The sequence below is a fragment of the Lineus longissimus genome, chromosome 13 (assembly GCF_910592395.1).
Source record: "Lineus longissimus chromosome 13, tnLinLong1.2, whole genome shotgun sequence".
Lineage (NCBI taxonomy): Eukaryota > Metazoa > Nemertea > Pilidiophora > Heteronemertea > Lineidae > Lineus > Lineus longissimus.
Genome location: NC_088320.1, coordinates 4,771,672 through 4,786,946, shown reverse-complemented (window position 1 = coordinate 4,786,946; position 15,275 = coordinate 4,771,672). Strand labels below are relative to the sequence as shown.

At 40.4% G+C, this 15,275-nt stretch overlaps 1 protein-coding gene across 1 annotated transcript in view; it reads left to right on the top strand.

The window, feature by feature from the left end:
- LOC135497657 (uncharacterized) overlaps nucleotides 1-15,275 on the top strand; it is a 53,201-nt gene that overhangs the window by 4,089 nt on the left and 33,837 nt on the right. The window contains exons 8-34 of the mRNA XM_064787490.1: nucleotides 9-134; nucleotides 560-675; nucleotides 1,023-1,775; nucleotides 2,182-2,286; nucleotides 2,665-2,694; nucleotides 3,113-3,448; nucleotides 3,968-4,249; nucleotides 4,613-4,730; nucleotides 5,013-5,311; nucleotides 5,579-5,809; nucleotides 6,143-6,424; nucleotides 6,788-6,905; nucleotides 7,188-7,486; nucleotides 7,754-7,984; nucleotides 8,318-8,599; nucleotides 8,963-9,080; nucleotides 9,369-9,667; nucleotides 9,947-10,177; nucleotides 10,511-10,792; nucleotides 11,156-11,273; nucleotides 11,556-11,854; nucleotides 12,122-12,352; nucleotides 12,686-12,967; nucleotides 13,331-13,448; nucleotides 13,737-14,035; nucleotides 14,315-14,545; nucleotides 14,879-15,160. Of these exons, the coding sequence (XP_064643560.1) occupies nucleotides 600-675; nucleotides 1,023-1,775; nucleotides 2,182-2,286; nucleotides 2,665-2,694; nucleotides 3,113-3,448; nucleotides 3,968-4,249; nucleotides 4,613-4,730; nucleotides 5,013-5,311; nucleotides 5,579-5,809; nucleotides 6,143-6,424; nucleotides 6,788-6,905; nucleotides 7,188-7,486; nucleotides 7,754-7,984; nucleotides 8,318-8,599; nucleotides 8,963-9,080; nucleotides 9,369-9,667; nucleotides 9,947-10,177; nucleotides 10,511-10,792; nucleotides 11,156-11,273; nucleotides 11,556-11,854; nucleotides 12,122-12,352; nucleotides 12,686-12,967; nucleotides 13,331-13,448; nucleotides 13,737-14,035; nucleotides 14,315-14,545; nucleotides 14,879-15,160 (6,232 nt within the window). The 5' untranslated portion in view covers nucleotides 9-134; nucleotides 560-599. The remainder of the gene's footprint in view (nucleotides 1-8; nucleotides 135-559; nucleotides 676-1,022; nucleotides 1,776-2,181; nucleotides 2,287-2,664; nucleotides 2,695-3,112; nucleotides 3,449-3,967; nucleotides 4,250-4,612; nucleotides 4,731-5,012; nucleotides 5,312-5,578; nucleotides 5,810-6,142; nucleotides 6,425-6,787; nucleotides 6,906-7,187; nucleotides 7,487-7,753; nucleotides 7,985-8,317; nucleotides 8,600-8,962; nucleotides 9,081-9,368; nucleotides 9,668-9,946; nucleotides 10,178-10,510; nucleotides 10,793-11,155; nucleotides 11,274-11,555; nucleotides 11,855-12,121; nucleotides 12,353-12,685; nucleotides 12,968-13,330; nucleotides 13,449-13,736; nucleotides 14,036-14,314; nucleotides 14,546-14,878; nucleotides 15,161-15,275) is intronic.

Genomic DNA, 15,275 nt, shown 5'->3' with positions numbered 1-15,275 from the left:
TTTTTCAGTTTTGGCAATCGGCACTATTGTAAAGTCACGAATTTTACCCTCTACCGGAACTGGCTGAGGCGTTACGGGTATAGATACGGTATCACCTATGACCGTTTTAAATGGATCCGAGGATACAAATTCAAGTGAGCGTACTACATCTATGGACACAAAGTGCACAATATGTGCATATTTCCAGCGGTTGCGACGATTGCGCGATTACGATTACGATCCGGCAGCAAAAACAAAATCACAAGACGCCGTACCTCCATTTTATTATGTCGTTCATTTGTAGTATACCTGTCAAATGTAGATAGTGATTTGTTCAAATTGAAATCGGTTAGACTGGATGGGGAGGCTGCAGAGTGTCTTTTAGTAGTATTTCAAGCCAGTCTTTTTAGCCATTAAAAAAACCCCATAATGTAGCATTCTTTTTTCGTTTTCGATCTCGATAGCACACGTACGTTTTTTAATCATTTTCGTCGACATGAAGGATTATCTCTTTGCTCATTATTGTCGATGTTTTGCGGAGGATTCGGTAATGTATAACATCGTCTTCGTCTAACTGCAGATTCTACAAGGAAATCAGACATAACTTTAGAAGAGGCGGTATGTTCAGAATCAAGTGGTTCAGAGGCCTGAAACACTGCATGCCTGGTGCTAAAGCATTCGGCAGTAGATGCAAGAGTAAGTGCCAAAGAACTGCAAGCGAGAATGTGTGGTGTTGAAGCTAACTCGACTTATCATTATTAATTTTATCTGGTAAAGATTAATCCATACGTGCTTTTATCAATACTGGTAGTGATAACGATGATGTTAAGAAATATTATTTGTAGAGCACTCCTCGGAACGATCTGTTATTAAAGTCCAACTAATAGCTGGTTTCTTGCAAAAACGTACCTATGATAGCCAATACTTAATATTAATAAGTGTTTCCTAAAATTACAGTTTGTGACATTCTCTAATCAACGACTCATTCGGAAGCTGATTTCTAGTGAGATTTGTTTGAGCAATTTATTATTTTCTTCTACTAGTTATCAACCTGAGACTTGTCAGAGAGTGGATAAGACATCACGCCCGTCGATTCCACATCAACCTGAGGCGTATCGACGGAATCCCGACCCTCATGCACTACTTTAGTTTCGGTGGCCCAGGCCACGGGCGCTGGGCTATTAAACTACACGGCGGAGCAAAGTTCTATAAGAAGAAATATCTCTACTTGCCGGGGACTCGAGGCTCATACGCCACCTTCCGCCGTATACCACTCCATGGCAGCTTCACCATCAGCTTCTACATAAAACCCTTGAGAGTAAGAGGAAGACAGACCGTGATCGGAAGCTGGGCGAAACGACGTTGGCTTTACAAACTCCACCTTGTCAATGGACGGCTCGGTTTCTGGCTGCGTCGCGGGCCAAAACTCGAACAGACTATGGTCAACATACCAGCAGTGGGACATATCAAACCAAACAGGTGGTACAATATTGCTGTCACATGGAACGCAGAAACTAGGTATGCGAGAATCTTCGTCAACGGGAAACAAGTCGGTGCAGAGAAATCTAGGTTTGGTCGAAATGTCAAGTTATATCCAAACCCTGGTCGGACCGCCCTCGGCTATAAACAAGATGGCAATGACGAGAACCTCAAGGCTTACATGGTCGGTCTTCGGATCAGCCAAGGCGTCGTGCCAAAACACAGGTTCGTCATATATGCAAACCGAATCAAGAACTTTAATCTCAAGCTCGGAGGATTCAAATATATCACGCTTTTGAGGGAAAACCTCAGGCATGGTAAGTAAAATGACATGCCATACCTTGGTCACAGTGTAGAATAGTTTTCAGTCCATAATGCGTTAGTCCACGCTGCCGTCTGCAATGGTCTTGGTGAGGCGAATGTACCGCGCCCATCCGAATATCGGAATATTCCTAAATCTATTGTTAAAATTTATCACTAATCAGGTTTAACAAATTAACCTGTCAACGTAAGTTATATGCCGACTTGGCAAAGGAAGCGCAGCCCACACACACAACGAGTCGATACCGTACGGTGAGACCGCTGGGAAGAGTCACAATGGTCACCGGACGGTCCAGTCTCCCAAGATGCTGACAAGGCTAACCTCATTCTAAGTCAAATATTGAGGTAATAAATATAGCTACTTTTTTTTGAACATTTGCTCGAACATTTTCCGTTTTTCAGGCGGACTTATCTTCCTAAAATGGTTCAGACGAGGAAGGAAGAGAATGCACAAGTGTCCGCGGGGAACCCGACGAATAACAGGTCACGGTGGAATTCGGTGCCGAGGTAGGTCATCCTTGTTGGAATTTTAGTTTACCTATCTTCGTCTAAACTATTTCAACTACTGTATGAACAAGTAAACTGGCTATCAGTTGCACCTCATTAGATGGCGTGGAGCACAGCGTCAAAGGCGGTTTGTTTTCAACCTTTCCAATGCCGTGTTGGTTTTTCTGTGCAAATATCGTTATCTGATGAACTGAGATCTGGCTTCTTGGTGGAGACCAATGACTCGGGTTCGCCGGGCTCTTTTAAAATGGGAACTGCCAATCACGGGAGAGATCAAATTACGGATCATTGCCTACTACCACTCGCGTCTAATAATACAATTGATAATTTTATATAAGGGTGATTAATTAACTATGTTACCTTTCTTAACATTTTCAGTTATAAACCTGAGCCTATTTTATCACTGGGGTAAGTAACGACCAGAAGCGCGGAATTCCAACTGTTACGAGCCAGCAATATCTTTACCTGCTATTTCCACGATGGAAGATGACAAGTTGTCATAGGTCGTGGACAAAACGCAGTTGAGAGAGATTGATATTAACTATAGCCAACAGGCACAGCTCAATTGAGGTATGGATATCATAAAGCAAATTAGGGTTATTTTTAGCAGGAACAAATAAAAGAGGCCACCAATCAAACGCTCATTAATCTAATTATGGTTCGCGCAAAATGATCTCGCCAATTCTCTAAATTCGGCAATACTACGAAACTCCTTGTAGACAATGTGTCACTCGAATACATCTTGAAAATTGATCGAATGCATGCATGTTGTAAGTCATGTTTCACTTTTTGACCTGCCAGCATTAACTCTTCTCCCACATTGTAGTACGAAGGCATGGTCCTAGATTCAACATTAACGTGAGCAGACTCCCCAGACCACGCTTCTACCACTTCGCTCCTGGCACGAGTCGTATGCATCTTTACATCGGTTTCAACGCCCGTGGTGGTGTCAAAATCAGGGGAGGATTCACCTCAGCCAAGTGCCGAAACTGGTGTGCACGCGTCAAGTGGTGCCGTGCCGTGGATTATAATGGGCAAAGCCATCGCTGTTACTACCACAGGCGGCCATACAAGAGGATAAGAGCCACCAGGAAAAGCTCGGGGACAAAAGAGGTCTGGAAAATTGCACAATACGCAAAGATATCAAGGAAACGTACCGCAAGTAAGTCATTGGGTCGGCAATCCCTTTAAGATCTTAACAAGATTCTTGTTAGAGCCTGTTTTGAGATATTTTGATGACAAACAAAATCATCAAAACTATTTGCAGAAATATATGTCATACAGTTTGTGTGCTTATATATTATTGACTCGTATTAAGTATTTTACATCTGAATGAAATTTGTTATTTACAGCCAGGGTAGTGGTCATGCAAGAGATATGAATTGCATCACAAAATCATCCTAATCAGGAATATCACTAATGATAATGAGAGAAAACGTTTAAGCTCAGCTGATATAAAGCCATGATAGAATTATTTGAAAATGAAGTAAAGCAGAGGTTGTTCTGTAAAAAAACGAGAAAAAAACGCTCAAACGGTTTGGAGATGGAGATTGTGAAATATTTCAACAGGTTTCACACTTTGCTGAAAACCTCTAAAAGGTGCATATTTGTGTAGTCCTCGGAGTTGTTTGATACAGACTTTGACAGGTAATGTTATTTCCACACCCTGATATCATTTCAGAGTTCTTCGTTCCGGGATTTAGCCAACGCTACGGGGATTGCCCTGGAAAGAACAATATTGCACACTACACCAAGACCAACGTGAAATTCTGTGCCAAACAATGCTGGCGCTTAGCCGATTGCGAGACCTTCATATTTGTGAGTCGTGGTAAAGCCAGCTATTGCCTCCTGAAGAACTCCGCCTGCAAAGGCCTGGTCTACACTAATAACAGAAACTATCACTTCTACAACAAGATAGGTGCTTTCCAATACTCGACGACTCTGAAGCGAAACTTTAGAAAAGGTAGGCTAAACATGACTTACAACATGCATGCATTCGATCAATTTTCAAGATGTATTCGAGTGACACATTGTCTACAAGGAGTTTCGTAGTATTGCCGAATTTAGAGAATTGGCGAGATCATTTTGCGCGAACCATAATTAGATTAATGAGCGTTTGATTGGTGGCCTCTTTTATTTGTTCCTGCTAAAAATAACCCTAATTTGCTTTATGATATCCATACTTAAATAGAGCTGTGCCTGTTCGCTATAGTTAAGGGTAGACTGATTAAAAACTTAAATGTCACGACTAACTATAATGAGAAGATCAAAAAATGAAATTTGTATTTCGCGTATCACAATTGATAATTCACGTTCGTTATTTCAGGTGGTATCATACGCCTCAGATGGTTCCGCCTCAACAAGTGCATGCCTGGAACCAAGAGAATTGGCAAGAGTAAAAATTGCAGAGTTTTCAATGTGAGATTCTTCCGAAAATGGATAAGGTATGCTCTGTCCATCCATCATTGCAACTGCATGCTTGATTACATGTAGTTTTAGAAATAGACTTTGTTTTGGATAATATTATAGTTTGATACTAAATATATAAATGACATGTTTGTGGCCTATTGTAAGTTGGATTTTGTTCCGCCGTCCTCTTTTGGTAATGAAAAATGCTTGCGTCACATGTATATTGCTCTTCCTTCAATCTCCTCGCAAAGATCAAGTTTACTGTATTACAGCAACCGAACGTGTACAGAAATATAACGATTGCTTTTGTGTTGTAGGAGAAATGCTGGCAGATTCAGAATTAACCTGCGCAGCTTCCAGCAAGTCGCAGTTGCGGTACCAAAACATTTGGTCGACTTAGCACTGCATAAACCAGCTATGCAATTTGATACTGCTTATGGTGGTGTAGCTTCTCGGGCCGTTGATGGAGTCATCAATCAAAACTACGGGGCCAGACATTGCACATGCACAAACGTCAATACGAGGGACCGAGTCAACAAAAACTGGTGGGCGGTGGATTTATCGAGAAAATCATCCATCCACACAGTCGTAGTCTACAACAGAGCAGACTGTTGCGGTAAGTTAGGTCTCTGTATAGTTTGTAGAATCACAATGGTTGTGTAGTAGATTGAAGTTAATAAATGTAAACAATATTGCACTAAAACCTCGCAAACGTTTGACCTTCTTTGGAATGAATTAATATAAAGAAACAGTAAGTAGCGAATACATCATAAACAATCTTTAACAGTGTACAGCAACAGTTCTACATCGACAAAGTGTGTAGTAAAGTTTCATTGAGTATCTTCCTAGATTCCGATACTAACAGAAAGTTTGTTGATTGCAGGTAATAGACTGGCAAATTTTGATGTCGTTGTATCCGACAGAAGACCAGCACCAGGAAGAAAGCTCGTGTATAGCAGGTCTGAGGTGTGTGCTCACAAGACTGGTGCTGTGAGACAAGGTGGACATGAGGCATTCAGATGCCAGAGAGACGGCAGATATGTAGCTATTGTTCAATCCAGAGCCAATTACTTGACACTTTGCGAAGTGGAAGTGTTAGGATACCCTTCAACTGGTAAGTTATCAAATGCATTGAGTTGACCCAACAGACGCATTATTATTCAAAGATCAATATTTATTCACAGCCTCACTCTTAGAAGTAAAGGTTTTTAGGTTTCTGAAAAGTGTTTAGATTTATTTTTTGGCCAGCACAACTCTGCCGAGGTTGTTCTGTAAAAAAACGAGAAAAAAACGCTCAAACGGTTTGGAGATGGAGATTGTGAAATATTTCAACAGGTTTCACACTTTGCTGAAAACCTCTAAAAGGTGCATATTTGTGTAGTCCTCGGAGTTGTTTGATACAGACTTTGACAGGTAATGTTATTTCCACACCCTGATATCATTTCAGAGTTCTTCGTTCCGGGATTTAGCCAACGCTACGGGGATTGCCCTGGAAAGAACAATATTGCACACTACACCAAGACCAACGTGAAATTCTGTGCCAAACAATGCTGGCGCTTAGCCGATTGCGAGACCTTCATATTTGTGAGTCGTGGTAAAGCCAGCTATTGCCTCCTGAAGAACTCCGCCTGCAAAGGCCTGGTCTACACTAATAACAGAAACTATCACTTCTACAACAAGATAGGTGCTTTCCAATACTCGACGACTCTGAAGCGAAACTTTAGAAAAGGTAGGCTAAACATGACTTACAACATGCATGCATTCGATCAATTTTCAAGATGTATTCGAGTGACACATTGTCTACAAGGAGTTTCGTAGTATTGCCGAATTTAGAGAATTGGCGAGATCATTTTGCGCGAACCATAATTAGATTAATGAGCGTTTGATTGGTGGCCTCTTTTATTTGTTCCTGCTAAAAATAACCCTAATTTGCTTTATGATATCCATACTTAAATAGAGCTGTGCCTGTTCGCTATAGTTAAGGGTAGACTGATTAAAAACTTAAATGTCACGACTAACTATAATGAGAAGATCAAAAAATGAAATTTGTATTTCGCGTATCACAATTGATAATTCACGTTCGTTATTTCAGGTGGTATCATACGCCTCAGATGGTTCCGCCTCAACAAGTGCATGCCTGGAACCAAGAGAATTGGCAAGAGTAAAAATTGCAGAGTTTTCAATGTGAGATTCTTCCGAAAATGGATAAGGTATGCTCTGTCCATCCATCATTGCAACTGCATGCTTGATTACATGTAGTTTTAGAAATAGACTTTGTTTTGGATAATATTATAGTTTGATACTAAATATATAAATGACATGTTTGTGGCCTATTGTAAGTTGGATTTTGTTCCGCCGTCCTCTTTTGGTAATGAAAAATGCTTGCGTCACATGTATATTGCTCTTCCTTCAATCTCCTCGCAAAGATCAAGTTTACTGTATTACAGCAACCGAACGTGTACAGAAATATAACGATTGCTTTTGTGTTGTAGGAGAAATGCTGGCAGATTCAGAATTAACCTGCGCAGCTTCCAGCAAGTCGCAGTTGCGGTACCAAAACATTTGGTCGACTTAGCACTGCATAAACCAGCTATGCAATTTGATACTGCTTATGGTGGTGTAGCTTCTCGGGTCGTTGATGGAGTCATCAATCAAAACTACGGGGCCAGACATTGCACATGCACAAACGTCAATACGAGGGACCGAGTCAACAAAAACTGGTGGGCGGTGGATTTATCGAGAAAATCATCCATCCACACAGTCGTAGTCTACAACAGAGCAGACTGTTGCGGTAAGTTAGGTCTCTGTATAGTTTGTAGAATCACAATGGTTGTGTAGTAGATTGAAGTTAATAAAGTTAAACAATATTGCACTAAAACCTCGCAAACGTTTGACCTTCTTTGGAATGAATTAATATAAAGAAACAGTAAGTAGCGAATACATCATAAACAATCTTTAACAGTGTACAGCAACAGTTCTACATCGACAAAGTGTGTAGTAAAGTTTCATTGAGTATCTTCCTAGATTCCGATACTAACAGAAAGTTTGTTGATTGCAGGTAATAGACTGGCAAATTTTGATGTCGTTGTATCCGACAGAAGACCAGCACCAGGAAGAAAGCTCGTGTATAGCAGGTCTGAGGTGTGTGCTCACAAGACTGGTGCTGTGAGACAAGGTGGACATGAGGCATTCAGATGCCAGAGAGACGGCAGATATGTAGCTATTGTTCAATCCAGAGCCAATTACTTGACACTTTGCGAAGTGGAAGTGTTAGGATACCCTTCAACTGGTAAGTTATCAAATGCATTGAGTTGACCCAACAGACGCATTATTATTCAAAGATCAATATTTATTCACAGCCTCACTCTTAGAAGTAAAGGTTTTTAGGTTTCTGAAAAGTGTTTAGATTTATTTTTTGGCCAGCACAACTCTGCCGAGGTTGTTCTGTAAAAAAACGAGAAAAAAACGCTCAAACGGTTTGGAGATGGAGATTGTGAAATATTTCAACAGGTTTCACACTTTGCTGAAAACCTCTAAAAGGTGCATATTTGTGTAGTCCTCGGAGTTGTTTGATACAGACTTTGACAGGTAATGTTATTTCCACACCCTGATATCATTTCAGAGTTCTTCGTTCCGGGATTTAGCCAACGCTACGGGGATTGCCCTGGAAAGAACAATATTGCACACTACACCAAGACCAACGTGAAATTCTGTGCCAAACAATGCTGGCGCTTAGCCGATTGCGAGACCTTCATATTTGTGAGTCGTGGTAAAGCCAGCTATTGCCTCCTGAAGAACTCCGCCTGCAAAGGCCTGGTCTACACTAATAACAGAAACTATCACTTCTACAACAAGATAGGTGCTTTCCAATACTCGACGACTCTGAAGCGAAACTTTAGAAAAGGTAGGCTAAACATGACTTACAACATGCATGCATTCGATCAATTTTCAAGATGTATTCGAGTGACACATTGTCTACAAGGAGTTTCGTAGTATTGCCGAATTTAGAGAATTGGCGAGATCATTTTGCGCGAACCATAATTAGATTAATGAGCGTTTGATTGGTGGCCTCTTTTATTTGTTCCTGCTAAAAATAACCCTAATTTGCTTTATGATATCCATACTTAAATAGAGCTGTGCCTGTTCGCTATAGTTAAGGGTAGACTGATTAAAAACTTAAATGTCACGACTAACTATAATGAGAAGATCAAAAAATGAAATTTGTATTTCGCGTATCACAATTGATAATTCACGTTCGTTATTTCAGGTGGTATCATACGCCTCAGATGGTTCCGCCTCAACAAGTGCATGCCTGGAACCAAGAGAATTGGCAAGAGTAAAAATTGCAGAGTTTTCAATGTGAGATTCTTCCGAAAATGGATAAGGTATGCTCTGTCCATCCATCATTGCAACTGCATGCTTGATTACATGTAGTTTTAGAAATAGACTTTGTTTTGGATAATATTATAGTTTGATACTAAATACATGTATATAAATGACATGTTTGTGGCCTATTGTAAGTTGGATTTTGTTCCGCCGTCCTCTTTTGGTAATGAAAAATGCTCGCGTCACATGTATATTGCTCTTCCTTCAATCTCCTCGCAAAGATCAAGTTTGCTGTATTTACAGCAACCGAACGTTACAGAAATATAACGATTGCTTTTGTGTTGTAGGAGAAATGCTGGCAGATTCAGAATTAACCTGCGCAGCTTCCAGCAAGTCGCAGTTGCGGTACCAAAACATTTGGTCGACTTAGCACTGCATAAACCAGCTATGCAATTTGATACTGCTTATGGTGGTGTAGCTTCTCGGGCCGTTGATGGAGTCATCAATCAAAACTACGGGGCGAGACATTGCACATGCACAAACGTCAATACGAGGGACCGAGTCAACAAAAACTGGTGGGCGGTGGATTTATCGAGAAAATCATCCATCCACACAGTCGTAGTCTACAACAGAGCAGACTGTTGCGGTAAGTTAGGTCTCTGTATAGTTTGTAGAATCACAATGGTTGTGTAGTAGATTGAAGTTAATGAAGTTAAACAATATTGCACTAAAACCTCGCAAACGTTTGACCTTCTTTGGAATGAATTAATAAAAAGAAACAGTAAGTAGCGAATACATCATAAACAATCTTTAACAGTGTACAGCAACAGTTCTACATCGACAAAGTGTGTAGTAAAGTTTCATTGAGTTGTTATTAAAGCATCTTCCTAGATTCCGATACTAACAGAAAGTTTGTTGATTGCAGGTAATAGACTGGCAAATTTTGATGTCGTTGTATCCGACAGAAGACCAGCACCAGGAAGAAAGCTCGTGTATAGCAGGTCTGAGGTGTGTGCTCACAAGACTGGTGCTGTGAGACAAGGTGGACATGAGGCATTCAGATGCCAGAGAGACGGCAGATATGTAGCTATTGTTCAATCCAGAGCCAATTACTTGACACTTTGCGAAGTGGAAGTGTTAGGATACCCTTCAACTGGTAAGTTATCAAATGCATTGAGTTGACCCAACAGACGCATTATTATTCAAAGATCAATATTTATTCACAGCCTCACTCTTAGAAGAAAAGGTTTTTAGGTTTCTGAAAAGTGTTTAGATTTATTTTTTGGCCAGCACAACTCTGCCGAGGTTGTTCTGTAAAAAAACGAGAAAAAAACGCTCAAACGGTTTGGAGATGGAGATTGTGAAATATTTCAACAGGTTTCACACTTTGCTGAAAACCTCTAAAAGGTGCATATTTGTGTAGTCCTCGGAGTTGTTTGATACAGACTTTGACAGGTAATGTTATTTCCACACCCTGATATCATTTCAGAGTTCTTCGTTCCGGGATTTAGCCAACGCTACGGGGATTGCCCTGGAAAGAACAATATTGCACACTACACCAAGACCAACGTGAAATTCTGTGCCAAACAATGCTGGCGCTTAGCCGATTGCGAGACCTTCATATTTGTGAGTCGTGGTAAAGCCAGCTATTGCCTCCTGAAGAACTCCGCCTGCAAAGGCCTGGTCTACACTAATAACAGAAACTATCACTTCTACAACAAGATAGGTGCTTTCCAATACTCGACGACTCTGAAGCGAAACTTTAGAAAAGGTAGGCTAAACATGACTTACAACATGCATGCATTCGATCAATTTTCAAGATGTATTCGAGTGACACATTGTCTACAAGGAGTTTCGTAGTATTGCCGAATTTAGAGAATTGGCGAGATCATTTTGCGCGAACCATAATTAGATTAATGAGCGTTTGATTGGTGGCCTCTTTTATTTGTTCCTGCTAAAAATAACCCTAATTTGCTTTATGATATCCATACTTAAATAGAGCTGTGCCTGTTCGCTATAGTTAAGGGTAGACTGATTAAAAACTTAAATGTCACGACTAACTATAATGAGAAGATCAAAAAATGAAATTTGTATTTCGCGTATCACAATTGATAATTCACGTTCGTTATTTCAGGTGGTATCATACGCCTCAGATGGTTCCGCCTCAACAAGTGCATGCCTGGAACCAAGAGAATTGGCAAGAGTAAAAATTGCAGAGTTTTCAATGTGAGATTCTTCCGAAAATGGATAAGGTATGCTCTGTCCATCCATCATTGCAACTGCATGCTTGATTACATGTAGTTTTAGAAATAGACTTTGTTTTGGATAATATTATAGTTTGATACTAAATATATAAATGACATGTTTGTGGCCTATTGTAAGTTGGATTTTGTTCCGCCGTCCTCTTTTGGTAATGAAAAATGCTTGCGTCACATGTATATTGCTCTTCCTTCAATCTCCTCGCAAAGATCAAGTTTACTGTATTACAGCAACCGAACGTGTACAGAAATATAACGATTGCTTTTGTGTTGTAGGAGAAATGCTGGCAGATTCAGAATTAACCTGCGCAGCTTCCAGCAAGTCGCAGTTGCGGTACCAAAACATTTGGTCGACTTAGCACTGCATAAACCAGCTATGCAATTTGATACTGCTTATGGTGGTGTAGCTTCTCGGGCCGTTGATGGAGTCATCAATCAAAACTACGGGGCCAGACATTGCACATGCACAAACGTCAATACGAGGGACCGAGTCAACAAAAACTGGTGGGCGGTGGATTTATCGAGAAAATCATCCATCCACACAGTCGTAGTCTACAACAGAGCAGACTGTTGCGGTAAGTTAGGTCTCTGTATAGTTTGTAGAATCACAATGGTTGTGTAGTAGATTGAAGTTAATAAAGTTAAACAATATTGCACTAAAACCTCGCAAACGTTTGACCTTCTTTGGAATGAATTAATATAAAGAAACAGTAAGTAGCGAATACATCATAAACAATCTTTAACAGTGTACAGCAACAGTTCTACATCGACAAAGTGTGTAGTAAAGTTTCATTGAGTATCTTCCTAGATTCCGATACTAACAGAAAGTTTGTTGATTGCAGGTAATAGACTGGCAAACTTTGATGTCGTTGTATCCGACAGAAGACCAGCACCAGGAAGAAAGCTCGTGTATAGCAGGTCTGAGGTGTGTGCTCACAAGACTGGTGCTGTGAGACAAGGTGGACATGAGGCATTCAGATGCCAGAGAGACGGCAGATATGTAGCTATTGTTCAATCCAGAGCCAATTACTTGACACTTTGCGAAGTGGAAGTGTTAGGATACCCTTCAACTGGTAAGTTATCAAATGCATTGAGTTGACCCAACAGACGCATTATTATTCAAAAATCAATATTTATTCACAGCCTCACTCTTAGAAGTAAAGGTTTTTAGGTTTCTGAAAAGTGTTTAGATTTATTTTTTGGCCAGCACAACTCTGCCGAGGTTGTTCTGTAAAAAAACGAGAAAAAAACGCTCAAACGGTTTGGAGATGGAGATTGTGAAATATTTCAACAGGTTTCACACTTTGCTGAAAACCTCTAAAAGGTGCATATTTGTGTAGTCCTCGGAGTTGTTTGATACAGACTTTGACAGGTAATGTTATTTCCACACCCTGATATCATTTCAGAGTTCTTCGTTCCGGGATTTAGCCAACGCTACGGGGATTGCCCTGGAAAGAACAATATTGCACACTACACCAAGACCAACGTGAAATTCTGTGCCAAACAATGCTGGCGCTTAGCCGATTGCGAGACCTTCATATTTGTGAGTCGTGGTAAAGCCAGCTATTGCCTCCTGAAGAACTCCGCCTGCAAAGGCCTGGTCTACACTAATAACAGAAACTATCACTTCTACAACAAGATAGGTGCTTTCCAATACTCGACGACTCTGAAGCGAAACTTTAGAAAAGGTAGGCTAAACATGACTTACAACATGCATGCATTCGATCAATTTTCAAGATGTATTCGAGTGACACATTGTCTACAAGGAGTTTCGTAGTATTGCCGAATTTAGAGAATTGGCGAGATCATTTTGCGCGAACCATAATTAGATTAATGAGCGTTTGATTGGTGGCCTCTTTTATTTGTTCCTGCTAAAAATAACCCTAATTTGCTTTATGATATCCATACTTAAATAGAGCTGTGCCTGTTCGCTATAGTTAAGGGTAGACTGATTAAAAACTTAAATGTCACGACTAACTATAATGAGAAGATCAAAAAATGAAATTTGTATTTCGCGTATCACAATTGATAATTCACGTTCGTTATTTCAGGTGGTATCATACGCCTCAGATGGTTCCGCCTCAACAAGTGCATGCCTGGAACCAAGAGAATTGGCAAGAGTAAAAATTGCAGAGTTTTCAATGTGAGATTCTTCCGAAAATGGATAAGGTATGCTCTGTCCATCCATCATTGCAACTGCATGCTTGATTACATGTAGTTTTAGAAATAGACTTTGTTTTGGATAATATTATAGTTTGATACTAAATACATGTATATAAATGACATGTTTGTGGCCTATTGTAAGTTGGATTTTGTTCCGCCGTCCTCTTTTGGTAATGAAAAATGCTCGCGTCACATGTATATTGCTCTTCCTTCAATCTCCTCGCAAAGATCAAGTTTGCTGTATTTACAGCAACCGAACGTTACAGAAATATAACGATTGCTTTTGTGTTGTAGGAGAAATGCTGGCAGATTCAGAATTAACCTGCGCAGCTTCCAGCAAGTCGCAGTTGCGGTACCAAAACATTTGGTCGACTTAGCACTGCATAAACCAGCTATGCAATTTGATACTGCTTATGGTGGTGTAGCTTCTCGGGCCGTTGATGGAGTCATCAATCAAAACTACGGGGCGAGACATTGCACATGCACAAACGTCAATACGAGGGACCGAGTCAACAAAAACTGGTGGGCGGTGGATTTATCGAGAAAATCATCCATCCACACAGTCGTAGTCTACAACAGAGCAGACTGTTGCGGTAAGTTAGGTCTCTGTATAGTTTGTAGAATCACAATGGTTGTGTAGTAGATTGAAGTTAATGAAGTTAAACAATATTGCACTAAAACCTCGCAAACGTTTGACCTTCTTTGGAATGAATTAATAAAAAGAAACAGTAAGTAGCGAATACATCATAAACAATCTTTGACAGTGTACAGCAACAGTTCTACATCGACAAAGTGTGTAGTAAAGTTTCATTGAGTTGTTATTAAAGCATCTTCCTAGATTCCGATACTAACAGAAAGTTTGTTGATTGCAGGTAATAGACTGGCAAATTTTGATGTCGTTGTATCCGACAGAAGACCAGCACCAGGAAGAAAGCTCGTGTATAGCAGGTCTGAGGTGTGTGCTCACAAGACTGGTGCTGTGAGACAAGGTGGACATGAGGCATTCAGATGCCAGAGAGACGGCAGATATGTAGCTATTGTTCAATCCAGAGCCAATTACTTGACACTTTGCGAAGTGGAAGTGTTAGGATACCCTTCAACTGGTAAGTTATCAAATGCATTGAGTTGACCCAACAGACGCATTATTATTCAAAGATCAATATTTATTCACAGCCTCACTCTTAGAAGAAAAGGTTTTTAGGTTTCTGAAAAGTGTTTAGATTTATTTTTTGGCCAGCACAACTCTGCCGAGGTTGTTCTGTAAAAAAACGAGAAAAAAACGCTCAAACGGTTTGGAGATGGAGATTGTGAAATATTTCAACAGGTTTCACACTTTGCTGAAAACCTCTAAAAGGTGCATATTTGTGTAGTCCTCGGAGTTGTTTGATACAGACTTTGACAGGTAATGTTATTTCCACACCCTGATATCATTTCAGAGTTCTTCGTTCCGGGATTTAGCCAACGCTACGGGGATTGCCCTGGAAAGAACAATATTGCACACTACACCAAGACCAACGTGAAATTCTGTGCCAAACAATGCTGGCGCTTAGCCGATTGCGAGACCTTCATATTTGTGAGTCGTGGTAAAGCCAGCTATTGCCTCCTGAAGAACTCCGCCTGCAAAGGCCTGGTCTACACTAATAACAGAAACTATCACTTCTACAACAAGATAGGTGCTTTCCAATACTCGACGACTCTGAAGCGAAACTTTAGAAAAGGTAGGCTAAACATGACTTACAACATGCATGCATTCGATCAATTTTCAAGATGTATTCGAGTGACACATTGTCTACAAGGAGTTTCGTAGTATTGCCGAATTTAGAGAATTGGCGA